This window comes from Tursiops truncatus, chromosome 1 (assembly GCF_011762595.2).
Source record: "Tursiops truncatus isolate mTurTru1 chromosome 1, mTurTru1.mat.Y, whole genome shotgun sequence".
NCBI lineage: Eukaryota > Metazoa > Chordata > Mammalia > Artiodactyla > Delphinidae > Tursiops > Tursiops truncatus.
This window is the reverse complement of record NC_047034.1, coordinates 85,079,696-85,095,182: the sequence shown is the minus strand read 5'-3', so window position 1 is coordinate 85,095,182 and position 15,487 is coordinate 85,079,696. Positions and strand designations below refer to the sequence as shown.

The 15,487-nt window shown below is 36.8% G+C and overlaps 1 protein-coding gene across 1 annotated transcript in view; it reads left to right on the top strand.

Annotated features, from left to right (window-relative positions):
* Positions 1-15,487, top strand: part of CAPZA1 (capping actin protein of muscle Z-line subunit alpha 1) — a 47,492-nt gene that overhangs the window by 27,506 nt on the left and 4,499 nt on the right. Inside the window, exons 3-8 of the mRNA XM_019919484.2 lie at positions 3,552-3,603; positions 4,766-4,829; positions 9,357-9,563; positions 11,450-11,529; positions 12,446-12,524; positions 14,945-15,016. Coding sequence (XP_019775043.1) covers positions 3,552-3,603; positions 4,766-4,829; positions 9,357-9,563; positions 11,450-11,529; positions 12,446-12,524; positions 14,945-15,016 — 554 coding nt within the window. The remainder of the gene's footprint in view (positions 1-3,551; positions 3,604-4,765; positions 4,830-9,356; positions 9,564-11,449; positions 11,530-12,445; positions 12,525-14,944; positions 15,017-15,487) is intronic.

Sequence of the window (15,487 nt, the reverse complement as noted above, 5' to 3'; positions counted from 1 at the left end):
ACAAGGATGTCCACTCTCACCACTATTATTCAACATAGTTTTGGAAGTCCTAGCCATGGCAATCAGAGAAGAAAAAGAAATAAAAGGAATACAAATCGGAAAAGAAGAAGTAAAACTGTCACTGTTTGCAGATGACATGATACTATACATAGAGAAACCTAAAGATGCCACCAGAAAACTACTAGAGCCAGTCAATGAATTTGGTAAAGTTGCAGGATACAAAATGAATGCACAGAAATCTCTTGCATTCCTATACACTAACAACAAAAGATCAGAAAGAGAAATTAAGGAAACAGTCCCATTCACCATTGCAACAAAAAGAATAAAATACCTAGGCATAAACCTACCTAAAGAGATAAAATACCTGTATTCAGAAAACTATAAGACACTGATGAAAGAAATCAAAGATGACACAAACAGATGGAGAGATATACCATGTTCTTGGATTGGAAGAATCCGTATTGTGAAAATGACTATACTACCCAAAACAATCTACAGATTCAATGCAATCCCTATCAAATTACCAGTGGCATTTTTTACAGAACTAGAACAAAAAATCTTAAAATTTGTATGGAGACACAAAAGACCCTGAATAGCCAAGGCAGTCTTGAGGGAAAAAAATGGAGCTGGAAGAATCAGACTCCCTGACTTCAGACTATACTGCAAAGCTACAGTAATCAAGACAACATGGTACTGGCACAAAAACAGAAATATATATCAATGAAACAGAATAGAAAGCCCAGAGATAAACCCACGCACCTGTGGTTGACTAATCTATGACAGAGGAGGCAAGGATATACAATGGAGAAAAGACAGTCTCTTCAGTAAGTGGTGCTGGGAAAACTGGACAGCTACATGTAAAAGAATGAAATTAGAACACTCCCTAACACCATATACAAAAATAAACTCAGAATGGATTAGAGACCTAAATGTAAGACTGGACACTATAAAACTCTTAGAGGAAACCTAGGAAGAACACTTTTTGACATGAATCACAGCAAGATCTTTTTTGATCCACCTCCTAGAGTAATGGAAATAAAAACAAAAATAAACAAATGGGACCTAATGAAACTTAAAAGCTTTTGCAAAGCAAAGGAAACTACAAAAACAAAAAGACATCACTCAGAATGGGAGAAAATATTTGCAAACAAATCAACGGATAAAGGATTAATCTCCAAAATATATAAACAGCTCATGCAGCTCAATATTAAAAAAAACAAACAACCCAATCAAAAAATGGGCGGAAGACCTAAATAGACATTTCTCCAAAGAAGACATACAGATGGCCAAAGAGCACATGAAAAGCTGCTCAGCATCACTAATTATTAGAGAAATGCAAATCAAAACTACAATGGGGCTCCCCTGGTGGCACAGTGGTTGAGAGTCCACCTGCCAATGCAGGGGACACAGGTTCGTGCCCCGGTCTGGGAAGATCTCACATGCCGCGGAGCGGCTGGGCCCGTGAGTCATGGCCACTGAGCCTGCGCATCCGGAGCTTGTGCTGCGCAACGGGAGAGGCCACAACAGCGAAAGGCCTGCGTACCGCCAAAAAAAAAAAAAAAAAACTACAATGAGGTATCACCTCACACCAGTAAGAACAGGCATCATCAGAAAATCTACAAACAACAAATGCTGGAGAGGGTGTGGAGAAAAGGAACCTGCTCGCACTGTTAGTGGGAATGTAAATTGATACAGCCACTACTATGGAGAACAGTATAGAGGTTCCTTAAAAAACTAAAAATAGAATTACCATATGACCCAGCAATCCCACTACTGGGCATATACCCAGAGAAAACCATAATTCAAAAGGACACATGCACCCCATTGTTCATTGCAGCCCTGTTTACAATAGCCAGGTCATGGAAGCAACCTAAATGCCCATCGACAGACGAATGGATAAAGAAGGTGTGGTACATACATACAATGGAGTATTACTTCGCCATAAAAAGGAGCGAAATTGGGTCGTTTGTAGAGATGTGGATGGATCTAGAGACTGTCATACATAGTGAAGTAAGTCAGGAAGAGAAAACCAAATATTGTATATTAATGCATATATGTGGAATCTAGAGAAATGGTATAGATGATCTTATTTGCAAAGCAGAAATAGAGGCATAGACGTAGAGAAGAAATGTATGGATACCAAGGGAGAAAGGGGTGGGGAGGGAGGAATTGGGAGACTGGGATTTACACATATACATTATAGTTACTACGTATAAAATAGACAACTGATGGGAACATACTGTGTAGCACAGGGAACTCTACCTAATGTACTGTGGTAACCTAAATGTGAGGGAAGTCCAAAAGGGAGAGGATATCTGTATGTGTACGGCTGACTCATTTTGTTGTGCAGTGGAGGCTAACACAACATTGTAAAGGAACCATCCTCTGATAAAAATTTTAAAAATAATTTTAAAAAAAAGAAGGTTACCTGCTTAGTTAGAGGAACTGTGTAATGTTCATTTGCACTTGGCTCAGAGCCCCACAAATTGTAGAACAATTTCCACTGGTAAAATCAATGATGCAGAGCAAAAGTAACTAGGAGAACATATAAATGTTATTTACAAGGAGTGAAATAATACAATAGAAGTAAATCAAGACACTCTTCTTTATAGACTTGTTTTTTGGATATTTGAGTAGTAACACCAAGAAAAACAAATGCAGCCTTTCTTCGCCTAGTCTCTCTTCCATATTGACCAAATGTAAATTTTCAACAAAGAGCTTTTAGAAATACTCCTACGACTTGAACTTTATCCAGCTGATTAGCTCAGATAAATCCTTGACTTAACAAAAATTAGTGGTCTTTGTAGTTAGAAGTACATTGTTGTATTTCTGACAACTGAATGTAGTTTATAGGATTATCATGAGAGTAATTGATACCAAAGCATTAGATTGAGTTGGCAAGCTACTTATGACATGATGGCTGGTTTTTAATGGCATGCTACACGTTGGCCTCTGCCAGCCCCTTTTTTCAGAAGCTCTAAGAGTCATTTGCCTTTGGCTTATAATCAGCCTTCTCTCTTGGAGTTAATGCTTGGTAGTTTCTTAGTAACAAGGACACACCTCTTCCAAAAGAAAAGTGACTAGACTCTTGACATACAGCTTTTTAAAAAGATTGTAGGCCCCACATTAGATTCTCTAAAGAAAAATATGTTCAGTAATTTCACTGCCACTGACTGAATTGTGCCCAGCTTTCTTGGTCTGATGTTACAGAAAAGCCTACAATTCTTAATCTGTTTTAAAAGGATTCTTTAGATACAAATAAGTAGTCCTAACTGTAACCTTCTGTAAACCATGTTTTTCATTTGCTATGAAATTCCTTGAGAATTTATTGTTGGATTATTATACCACAAATAATTCTGTGTAAATCTGTGAATATTAGCATCTGTTTGTGTACATTTTTAGAATTTCTACATATGCAGTACATCCAAAGACTAATCTTGCAAAGCCTGGTTTTCTAAAAATCTAATCTAGAAATCCGCTAAAATTTCTCCAAGTGTGTCTTCTACTGAACATTTGAATTTTAACATCTTTAACGTTGTTTGCCTCCTCAGATGTCCGGCTACTACTTAATAATGACAATCTCCTCAGGGAAGGGGCAGCACAGTAAGTATCTTTCTAAGTCCACTTACTTGTTATTCTAATATTGGGTAAACTATGTTGATAGTAAACTAGTACCTGAAAACTAAGTTTAAAATACCTCAAAATAAAGCAGTTGGTTTTTAATGATTTTAGGTTTTTTTTTTTCCCCTTGGAGAAAACATGTTCCCCCAAAATGTTGTTTACTTCCTTAAAGTTTATTTTATATGGTCTTATTTTTATTTTTGCCTAGATTTTCCCTGTTAAAGCAGGTTTAGTTCTTTTAGTTCAGGCTGAATTTTTTTATAACTGCCAGTTATAGAAAGATTAGGCTGCTATTGAGGAGTGATAATGTTTCTCAAATTGCAAAAAAATAGCAGATATTCAGAACGTACCTTAATAGAGTTAACCATAGAATAATTGCATTATTATTCTACCCAATCATTGGCTCCTTATCACTGTCAGGCTAACTAATATTTCTAGAATATCATTTTCATTTTGTCCTTGTCCTCAAAAACATTAGATTGGTGGTTGGTTGGTTGGTTGGTTTTCTTGTCTTCTTCAAATCTAAATACTATCTAGCTTTCTAGGGCCCCTGTTCTCTGGCTTTATCACTACTGTTCTTTATTCTTCAATACAAAGTAGTCTTTCAGTTACTGTCTATCCAACTGGCCCAGAGTTCCTCTGTCAGAATTGGATAATGACTGGGCAAGTGTGGGGTGGGGAGATGGAACAAGGATTTTGATGCAGAGCAACAAATAATTATTATTAAGGCATTTGGTGTGATACATAATTTGTTTAGATTTTAACTGTAGAAAATGTTTTAAGAATTGCTGCCTGGGAAAGTCTTCTGCCCTGTCCATACTGCTTTTTCAGAACTCATTTTCGGACCAGATCCTACAAACCTAAAATTTGCACAGCATCACTATAATTGCCATAATGAACGATATCGCAATTATACATTCTCTTTCACTGTTCTGTGAACTACCTTTTTCTTCTTTATTTTGGCTGTGCCACATGGCATATAGGATAGTAGTTCCCCAACCAGGGATGGAACCCGGCCCCCTGCAGTGGAAGTGTGCAGTCCTAACCACTGGACTGCCAGGGAATTCCCTGAACTATCTTTTATATTTATTTATATATAATTCTTTTCTCTCCTTCTTCTCCCTTTAAAAAAAAAAAAAAACAGTGCATTTGCCCAGTATAACATGGATCAGTTCACACCTGTGAAGATAGAAGGATATGAAGATCAGGTAATAGTTGTTTCTATTAGATAGACTGTGCCTGGAAAGTAGTAGAAATACTATAAAACAGATGTCTGAAGATAAGATGCTGAATAAATTCATGTCTTAGTATTCTTAGCTTTTGTAGGTATTCTACATATTAGGAAATTCTTCCTCCCTCTGAAAATACTAGGAGTTTCTTTGAAGAGAGAGCTGTCCCTAACAAGAACAGTAAAAGTAAAAGGAATTGAGTTTTACACAAGTTTTCCAGCTGTCTCTAATTCTCCTTGGTAAGAATAACAGGAGACATTATATTTAACAGGAAAACAAGAATTCCTGTTCCAGTACAGGAACAAAGCAAATACATATTCCCATTTTTACCGCAGTTATTAACATTATATGAAAGGGCTTTACAAATTCATTAATGTACACTTCAAAGGCAATATGGCACCAAATAGCAAATGCCTTTTAAAAGTCTGAACCCCCTTTGAACCCACAAGTCCATAGAATTTATCCTAGGGAAATAAGTATATAAATGTGTAAAAAGATTATTTGAAGCAAGGTTTATGATAATGAAAAATTGGGAACAATCTAAATGTCCAGCGTTAAATTAAATATCTATAAAGCAATTATACTCCAATAAAGATGTTAAAAAAAATTTTTTAATAAAATAAATAAAATATCTGTAGGCCAAAATCCTATGTAACCATTGAAAACTGATAGAAATATTGAACTGGGAATATGTTCATGATATATTAAGCTAAAACATAAAGCAATATGTAGCATTATGCTAGTTTATTTTTAAATAGATATTTAAATGAACAGTTATACTAATCTGCATCTTAAATTCTGTGAAAGGTACGTCTTACTTTATATGCCACTAAGAAAGAGAAAATACTGTCAGTTAAACTATGACACAGTCCTAAGATGCTGTCAAGTTTAAGATGTATCCCATTTTATGAGATGTTAAATCATGAGGGGAATGTATGCATCTTTAGACTCAGAAATAAAGTAGTATATAGATGTGCATAGAAATGGAAATGTGGGAAAATATACACCAAAATGTTAACTCCCTATGTTGGGATTACAGGATTACCGTAATATGTTTTGTTTGTTGTTTTTTGTTTGTTTTAGTTTATATTTGTGCTTATCTTTATTTTCTCAATGGAACTAGATTAATTATAAGTATAAAAGACAAAAAAACACTGAAAAATAAATGATAAATATTGCTTACAGTTGATATTGTATACTTCACTAATACAGCAGAATTATTGAAATAATAAGGTCTGTGTCCAGATATATGATATAAGAACATTCCCATATACATGCGGTAGCCAGCTTAAAAATATCGTCAAAAGGAGTTCACATTCTTAGCCACAACAACAACACATTACCTAGACATAAAAGGAAAATATGGAAAGATGTTTGAGTTATTAAAGTAGATGCCATCACTGCATATAATAGAAAATCAACTACAGTGGGTTAACTAAATAGAGACTATTTTTGTCACATAAGAAGTCCAGAGGTAATATTTTGGGATGTTATGGCAGTTCCATATCATCAGAGACGCAAGTTGCTTCTAGCTCTCTGTTGTGCCATCCTTATGTATGGTTTTCATTATCATGTTCTCAAGATAGCTGATCCATCTCTGGGCACTGAATGCATGTTCCAGGAAGGAAGGAGGAAGGTGCAAGAGGTGCTATTGGCTGTTCCAGAAGCACCTTCCACTGATAAATTGTTGCCAGAATGCATATCACTTTATCATTCCTAGCTGAGAAGTGTTGTCTCTTTAGTTGGACATATTGCCTTCTTGAAAACCTTTGAGGTTCTATTAGTAAGGAAAAGGGAGAGAATGGATATTGGATAGGAAACAAGCAAGAGTCTGTCACACAGTTCATATATACCCACCCACACACACATTTTAATCAGAGAAATGAATGGAAAATTAAATAGATGTAAATGCCACATTTCTGAATAAGGAATATAAATAATATGGAAAGTTTATCCGATTTAGAAATATAAATAATATGTGAAGCTTTTTCAAATAGATTCCATACAATTCCTAATGACAATTGTAATAGACCATGCAGGATTTTTCTGATCAAGAACAACAATGAAGGAAGACTAATGCTAGCAAACATAAAGACATAAAGCAATGACAGTAGAGCCTTAGACTAAGTAACATAAAATAGAAGGGAAAAGGAAATAATTGTTAAAATGTATGTTTGATCTAATTTTGATTTTCAAAGCCAACTGTATACCTAGATTAATTCCAAGTATAGTTTAAAGGTTAACTATATATATATATATTTTTTGCTGTACGCGGGCCTCTCACTGCTGTGGCCTCTCCCGTTACGGAGCACAGGCTCTGGACACGCAGGCTCAGCGGCCATGGCTCACGGGCCCAGCCGCTCCACGGCATGTGGGATCTTCCCGGACCGGGGCACAAACCCGTGTCCCCTGCATCGGCAGGCGGACTCTCAACCACTGCGCCACCAAGGAAGCCCAACTATTTTTTAAACATAAAAATTTAGTAGGAAATGGAAAGAGATTCATAACTTGAATAATGATGAAACATTAGAAAAGTTTATCAAAGAAAGTGACTTCTGCAAAATAAAAAGATTTTAAAAATAAGATTTAAAAAGGAGAAAATATGTACCTCAAACATAATAAAAAGGTTATTCGAATATCTAAGGGTGATGCCAAGAGTTCAGTGGATAAATGAGCAACAGACATGAACCAACTGTACCCAATTGGAGAATACAGAGCAAACATGAAAAGTGTTAGATCACCTACTAATAGTAATTAAGGAAGTACAAATTAAAATTTTAATGTGAATATATTCACCTTGTAGTTACAGAAGTTACAAAATTATAATGAGAAAGCTTTATGAAGGTAAGACTAAGGAAATAGTTTTATGTATTTTTCCTACTGTCATTATAAACAAGGTTTTTAAAGATAGTCTGATGATAAGGACAGAAATCTCAAAAGTTAAGAATTCTTTCCAAAGAATTCTTTTTAAGGAGAAGAGAAGACTTTATTTATGGTAGAACTTATAGTGGCTTTCAATGGTAGAAACTGTAACTAGCTTAAAGCTCCTTCAATTCAGAAATGATTAAGTATACTATGGTATGTATAATGAGATATACATATAATGAGATCATATATAGTTAATTTTAAATGGTAACTGTGTCAAAAGACAAATGGCAAGTTAGGGGAAAATATGTGGATCTCAAAACACATGCAAAAGGATAATCTCCCTGGAGTTCAACTAGAAAAACACCAAAGACTCCGTAGAAAAGTGGGCAAAAGTTAGGTACACATAGTTCACCAAAGTGGAAATATAAATGACTTTTCTTTTAAGGTGAGAAGAAATGGGCTTGTACCTTGGTACAACATCCTGTGATGGCAGTTTGTCGATCTCTATCAAAATTATGAATGTATTTACCCTTGACCCAACTGTCCTGCTTCAGGGAATTTATCCCACAGGTGTGCTTGGCACATGTACGTAATTTGTACATAACAAACATACAAGGACATTCATTGGAGTATTGTTCATAACAGCAAAAGATTAGAAACTACCCAAACTATCCATTAATAGGGGACTGGTTGAATAAATTTTTGTACACCTGTACAATAGAGTCATACCTGGCTATAATAAACAAGGAAGTTCTCTAAGCACTACTATGGAAAGATCATCTAGATATGTCAGAATTAAAAAGAAAGAAAAAGTACACTATAGTATTCTAGTTTTTGTGTAAAAGAAAGGGGTGGAGAATTAGAATATTAAATTCTATTTGTTAAAAGAAACAAAGAATAATCAAAATTGGAAATTGGCAAATTTTTTCTGTAAAGGGTCCGATAGTAAATATTATCTGATAGTAAATATTGAGACAAAGAGTCAGCCTTGACTACTCAGCTCTGCTATTGTAGCAGGAAAGCAGCCATAGACCATACAAAAACAAACAAGTGGGGCTGTGTTCAACAAAACTTTATTTACAGAAACAAATGCCACCTCATGCATAGCTTGCCAAAGACAATTCTTGCTCTAAATTAATAAAATCAGTTACCTTTGTGCGGAAAGGGGGTATATGTTGGGAATTTGGTGAATGGGAGATAAAGGTGAGAAAAAGATTTTACTTTATATAGTATTTTTCATTTTTGAACCATGTGATTTATTGTATCACCTATTTTAAATGCTAAGTGTAATGACTGGAAAAAGTTCATGAAATATGTGAAAAAGGAATACAAAAGTGTACATATAAGTTATTACAGTTATATGTATGTACATAGGTTGTATATTAAACAGAAACCAAGAAATGAAGGGTATTGTTAGAATGGGGGAAATGTTGCAGTTTAGAGTTGACTTACCCCAAAACATAATATTTTTATAAAAATAAAAATATGAATTGATTGAAAAATCGATTATGAAAGAGAAATCTGACTAAATGAAAAGTTAATCGTCTCCAGAATTGTATTTGTTTGTTTTGTAAAATGTGACAAGAAGAACTGTCTTTTTTTACAGAGTTACTTATTTTTGTAATTATTCTTTGGAAGGTCTTAATTACAGAACACGGTGACCTGGGTAATAGCAGATTTTTAGATCCAAGAAACAAAATTTCCTTTAAGTTTGATCACTTACGGAAAGAAGCAAGTGACCCCCAGCCAGAGGAAGTAGATGGAGGTCTGAAGTCTTGGAGAGAATCCTGTGACAGTGCTTTAAGGGCCTATGTGAAAGATCATTATTCCAACGGCTTCTGTACTGTTAAGTATCTGCCTGCTTCATTATTAGAGTGTTGTTTTTCTTATATTTACCTTATCATTTGGAGGCTTTGGCCAGCCACAACATATCTTCTTTTTTTTTTTTCTTTTTTTTTTTTTTGCGGTACATGGGCCTCTCACTGTTGTGGCCTCTCCCGTTGCGGAGCACAGGCTCCGGACGTGCAGGTTCAGCGGCCATGGTTCACGGGCCCAGCCGCTCCGCGGCACGTGGGATCCTCCCGGACCGGGGCATAAACCCATGTCCCCTGCATCGGCAGGCGGACTCCCAACCACTGCGCCAGCAGGGAAGCCCTACCTAGAAATATTTTTGTTTCTCCTGTCCTTAAGTGGGTTGGGTATGGGGTGAGGGAGGACATTTCTTCAGTTAAGATAGTAATTCCTGTAAGTTACTTCTCTTCTCCTTCCACCTTGCCCCTCCTTCCTCTCCTCTACTTCTCCCTTCCCTCATCTCTCTCTCTCTGCTATACAACCAAACCATGGAGCATTCTGCTCCTACTAGTGCCCTCCTCATTACTTATCCACTTCTTAACCCTAAGAATTTTGGCTTCAGTCCCTACTCTACAAAAACTGCTCTCTGAGGTTACTAATGATTCCTGAATTGCCTGACCCAGTGTCCTTTTCTTGGTCCTTGACTTTTGTATGGCATTTCACACTGAGGCCAACCAGCTACTTCTAGAAATTATCTTTTCTTAGGCTGCTATGTCAGTACCCTCTAATTATTCTTACTCTGTCTCTGCTTATTTCTTTACCTCTCCCCTACTTTTGTAAATGTAGGCATTCCCCATTGCTGTATTTCTCTCTCTCAAAAACTCATAGTTTATTTAATGTAGGGGAAGTTACAGAATATTGTGTCAGAAAAGCAATGGGTTTGGGTTCTACCTTAACCACTTTCTGAATGACCTTGGACAAGAAGCTCTCTGAACTTCACCTTTATCATCTATGGATAATAACAGTGTGTTTCACTATATTTATTAGAGCAAAAGGAAAATAAATATAAAAACACTTTGTGGACTGTAAAGCCTTTTGTTTTTTTCTTTTCCTTGGTGATCACATTTTTGTTCACCTCTCCTACACTAAGGAACAGTTGGTATTTCTAACTTCTAGCTGGACATTTCCATCTGAATTTTCTAATTTGTTAATGACACCACTGTCTTTCTAGTCACCCAAGCATGCAAGTACTTTGGCCCCTTCCTTTCTCTTGCCCTTCACTTGCTATATGTTGCCAGACTTTTGACTGTGCTTCTGCATCCTTATGCCCATTGACACTACCCTATTTTACTGCCTAGATTAATTCTGTAGCCTAACTTTCAACTTTTCTCCCATTTTACTCTGTACACCAATATTGATTATTATCCCCAAATAGTTCTGGTCATGTTGTTTTGGTTTCTGTCCGTTGCCTGTAGAATAAAGTCCAGTCTTCTTACCTTACATCTACTACTACATGGCCTAAATCTACCATCCTATGTTATCTTCCACAGTTCCACTTCACACACACCCTCTAACCTGACAGAACTAATTACCATTGAGTCATTCACTGGACCAGCACCCCCGTTTCCTCCCTGAACTGCCTACTCATCTTTATTCTCAGTCTCTACTTACCAGAATCTCATCTGTCTTGTAAGGCCCATTCCAACTGGTACCTCTCTTGTACCCTAAACCTAAAGCAGTATTTCCTTCTGTATTCATTGTACCACTCTCTTCTCTAGAACTTAACATGTGGTTTGTGTTCATATTCCATGAACTCTCTGAGTTGTAAGCTTACCCTGTTTGACTCTTCATCTCCCCCAAGGATTTAGCACACTGCTTTTGTATAGTGTTTGTTGCTTAAATATGTTTTCAAGAATCTAACTTTTTTTTTTTAACAATAGGTTTATGCTAAAACTATAGATGGGCAACAGACCATTATTGCATGTATTGAAAGCCACCAGTTTCAGCCTAAAAACTTCTGGTAAGAAAGTAAATGTTCTCTTCTTTTTTTAATCTAATTTATACAGGAAAGAAACCAAACCAGCAGTTGAGACTTGTTTTTTTATTTTTTATAAATTTATTTTTTTTATTTTTGGCTGTGTTGGGTTTTTGTTGCTGCACACGGGCTTCCTGTAGTTGCGGCGAGCGGGGCTATTCTTTGTTGTAGCACACGGGCTTCTCATTGCAGTGGCCTCTCTTGTTGCGGAGCACGGGCTGTAGGCGTGGGGACTTCAGTAGTTGTGTGCAGTCTCGGTAGCTGTGGCTCGCGGGCTCTAGAGCGCAGGCTCAGTAGTTGTGGTGCACGGGCTTAGTTGCTCCGAGGCATGTGGGATCTTCCTGGACCAGGGCTCGAACCGGTGTGCCCTGCATTGGCAGGCGGATTCTTAACCACTGTGCCACCAGGGAAGCCCGAGACTTGGTTTTTAATCTAACTAGCTTGCGATAAGTTATCTGACTTAGAGGCTTCAGTTCCCTACTGCAGAATGAGGGACTTGGATGTGATCATTTAGATTTCTTCTAAGATTTTATAATTTATCTTTCAAATATTACTCTTATATTGAGTGAGAATAAGTGATTAATAAAGTACCCAGTGGGAAGTGTGAGTTTTACTTGAGTTTGTTTAATAATACTTGAGTTACTGCATAACTCAGTGGCCCATCCATTTGTTTGTGCAAAAGCCTCTCATGAGCAGAACAGGCATGGTTTTCTACTCCAAGATAAAAAATGAAAGGTGAAAGTCAGAATAACTTAGAAAAGGCTTATGATTAGGCCAGTTGGATACAAACTTACATTTGAGTGGATAGAGCCCTGGATTTGTCAAACTGGAAATGACTTGTTTCTTTTTGGCAAATCACCTCTTCTTATTGTTAATTCTACACTGTTGTGTGTTTTAATAGGAATGGTCGTTGGAGATCAGAATGGAAGTTTACCATCACACCATCTACAGCCCAGGTGGTTGGAGTACTTAAGATTCAGGTGAGATCCCAATATGTTAATAGGCCATGTTAAAACATCACATCTTTAAAACAAACATGCAAGTTGATATTTGTTCTGACATTAGAAATAAGGAACAGCTCTATGTAGATGCAAAAGGAGATCAATGGTAAATACAAATAGAAGTTGAAGCCTCCTTCCTAGGGAAGTACTGTAGTTAAACAGAGCTATTCTGGGTTGATAAAGGATAGTCATGTGAAGTGTACTGCTTGCTTGTTATTTTTCTCTTTCAAAGATAACCTAAGATTTTTCCAGGAATTATCAAGCAGCAGTTCTACGAAAGAAGAAAATAAGTAATTATTAAGAAGTGACTATATAGCAGTTACTGGAACTTACTTAGAGTCTTTTATGTATCTTGTTTAAATGTGTACATATACATATACTTAAGGTTAAGTCTTAGCTCTGAAGAAAGCTACATGAATGGACTTGTTGTTCTATTTTATTTATTTATTTTACAGTAATGACAGGAGGTTTTAAACCAAGTAAATAAAACAGAGGGACTAGAGAGAATGGCCAAGTGTGATAAACCAAGCAGAGTAGATTTCTAATGCTGGTGTCAGAACAGACAGGCAGGTGAATAAGGAGCTTATTAACTCATTTGATGCCTATCTGGATTGAAGTCTTCTGATATCCTAACAGGTTTGACTTTCAAAATTCATGGTGATTTAATTCTTAAGCCCAACTAACTCTGAAGTCAGATTAAACAGTTAATGATATCTAAGAAGATCAGTACCTAATTTTACCTCTATTGTATTGTGGTTAAGTCTTGCTTTAATAACAATTAGCAAGAGTTGCCTTCTGAAATGGTATAATTTAATCGAAATATACATAGGAGATGTCATCTGTAACCACTTTTTTCGTACGTACTGATTACTTCCTGCTACAAGTAGCTGCACCTCTCTTCCTGGGAGCTTTTCCTAGCTTTAGGAGCATTCCCAACTCAGATGAGGCAAACTGGAAGTATTACATTCATAGCTCTGGCACAGCCCTTAGTGCCATTCAAAAGCTGGTGGGTAAATATGCCAGCTTCTTCACCCCTCAGGTGGGACAGCTCTAAAGCATGTTCTGCATAGTCTTCCAGAGTCCAGTGCCCGCAGCTGTAATGTGTTCCTTAATGCACCTAGAACACTTCCTTGCCTTTTCTGTCTCATTTCCTTAGTCCTTACTAGTGCTTCCTGAGATTACCTCCGAAATAAACTTTATCTCACAAATCTCTATCCCAGGGTCGGCTTCTGGGGGAGCCCAACCGAAGAAAATATATTGTTCTATACCTGTTGACTATGTCTATGCTCTAGACCTCTTGTAACTGTGGCATCAGTATTAACCTGGCAGCTTACTATAAATTTATGCAAGGAAATTTATTTTCCTCCTAGAAGGAAATAAGTTACTTGTGTTTCAGCTTTGCCAAGGCAAACCTATAAATTAAGAGCGCACATCACAGAGGTTTCTGATAAGACTTTTACAACAGGGCCCAGTACCCAGACCTCATTTATAACTTACCCCAGACTGGCTGATCACTTTGGGGGAAAGCTTACTTCATTTACATATCTTTTAAAAATCAGAGTGAGAGTTATTTGGAAATGTCATTAAGATATTTAAACCTTTGGTTATTCTATAAGCAAAAGGATAGCTCTGGGAAGGCAACAATTTCTGAGGATTTACATTGATGATAGTCATGTTGAAATTTTTATTAGCAGATGAAACCTAGGAAAGGTTTTGTTACTTTTGGTGACTGTGACTGAACCTATCTTGTAAATTGCTGAAACTTCCTGAGCCTTACATCTAGTTGAATGGTTAGTCTGTCTCTTGGGTAATCCTCCTTCTTGCTAATTGTTCTCATAATTGTAGTACCCCACTTTGCCGTACTTTTTTTCAGGACTGCTTTTGCCTTACATATTTTTGTAGCCTGATTTACCAGTAGAATATTTATTTTTCAGTCCTGTCTTTAACCCTCAATCAAGCTTTTCCTGCACTTGGTCAGATCTACTTAACCAAAAACAATGATGGTATATATGGAGAGATGCGTAAAGGATTAGGATCCATTAAAATTTCTTGGTTTTCACAGAGAAAAACTAACGTTAATTGATTTTATTTTAATATTTTTAAGAGTGAAATCTTATTTAAGATCTTTGTATTCACAGTGCGTAGCACAGTGTCTGGAAAGCAACAAGCCCATAGTAATGTTGTTCATTAATTAATAATGAGTTTTCCCTGCTAAGGAAAGAGAATTCTTAAATTTAAGTCTTCTGTGAATTTTAACCACCATTGTAAATTACCATTAGTCATACTAATTATTTGCTCAGACTTGATAAGTTTGGGGATGGCTGAAAGCATGGATTTGTGCTCTAAGCAGTAAGTTTCTATGTGACCTACATAACTTGCTCAAACATTGTCTCACACAGGTTCACTATTATGAAGATGGTAATGTTCAGTTGGTTAGTCATAAAGATGTACAGGACTCAGTAACTGTTTCGGTGAGTGTGGAATATTTAATGTCTGTCTCACTTTCATCTTGTTTTTGTTTTAAAAAAATTAGCTTTGATCCTGAGTACTGATTCTTTCTTTTTCTTTTTTTTTTTTTAATTTATTTATTTTATTTTTGGCTGCGTTGGGTCTTTGTTGCTGCGTGGGCTTTCTCTAGTTGCGGTGAGCAGGGCTACTCTGTGTTGTGGTGCGCGGGCTTCTCCTTGCAGTGGCTTCTCTTGTTGCGGAGCACAAGCTCTAGGTGCACAGGCTTCAGCAGTTGTGGCTTGCAGGTTCTAGAGTACAGGCTCAGTAGTTGTAGCACACAGGCTTAGTTGCTCCACGGCATGTAGAATCTTCCCGGGCCAGGGCTTGAACCCGTGTCCCCTGCATTGGCAGGCAGATTCTTAACCACTGCACCACCATGGAGGCCCCTGAGTACTGATTCTGCCACTAGAAATTTAGGTTGTTTTCACTACTTT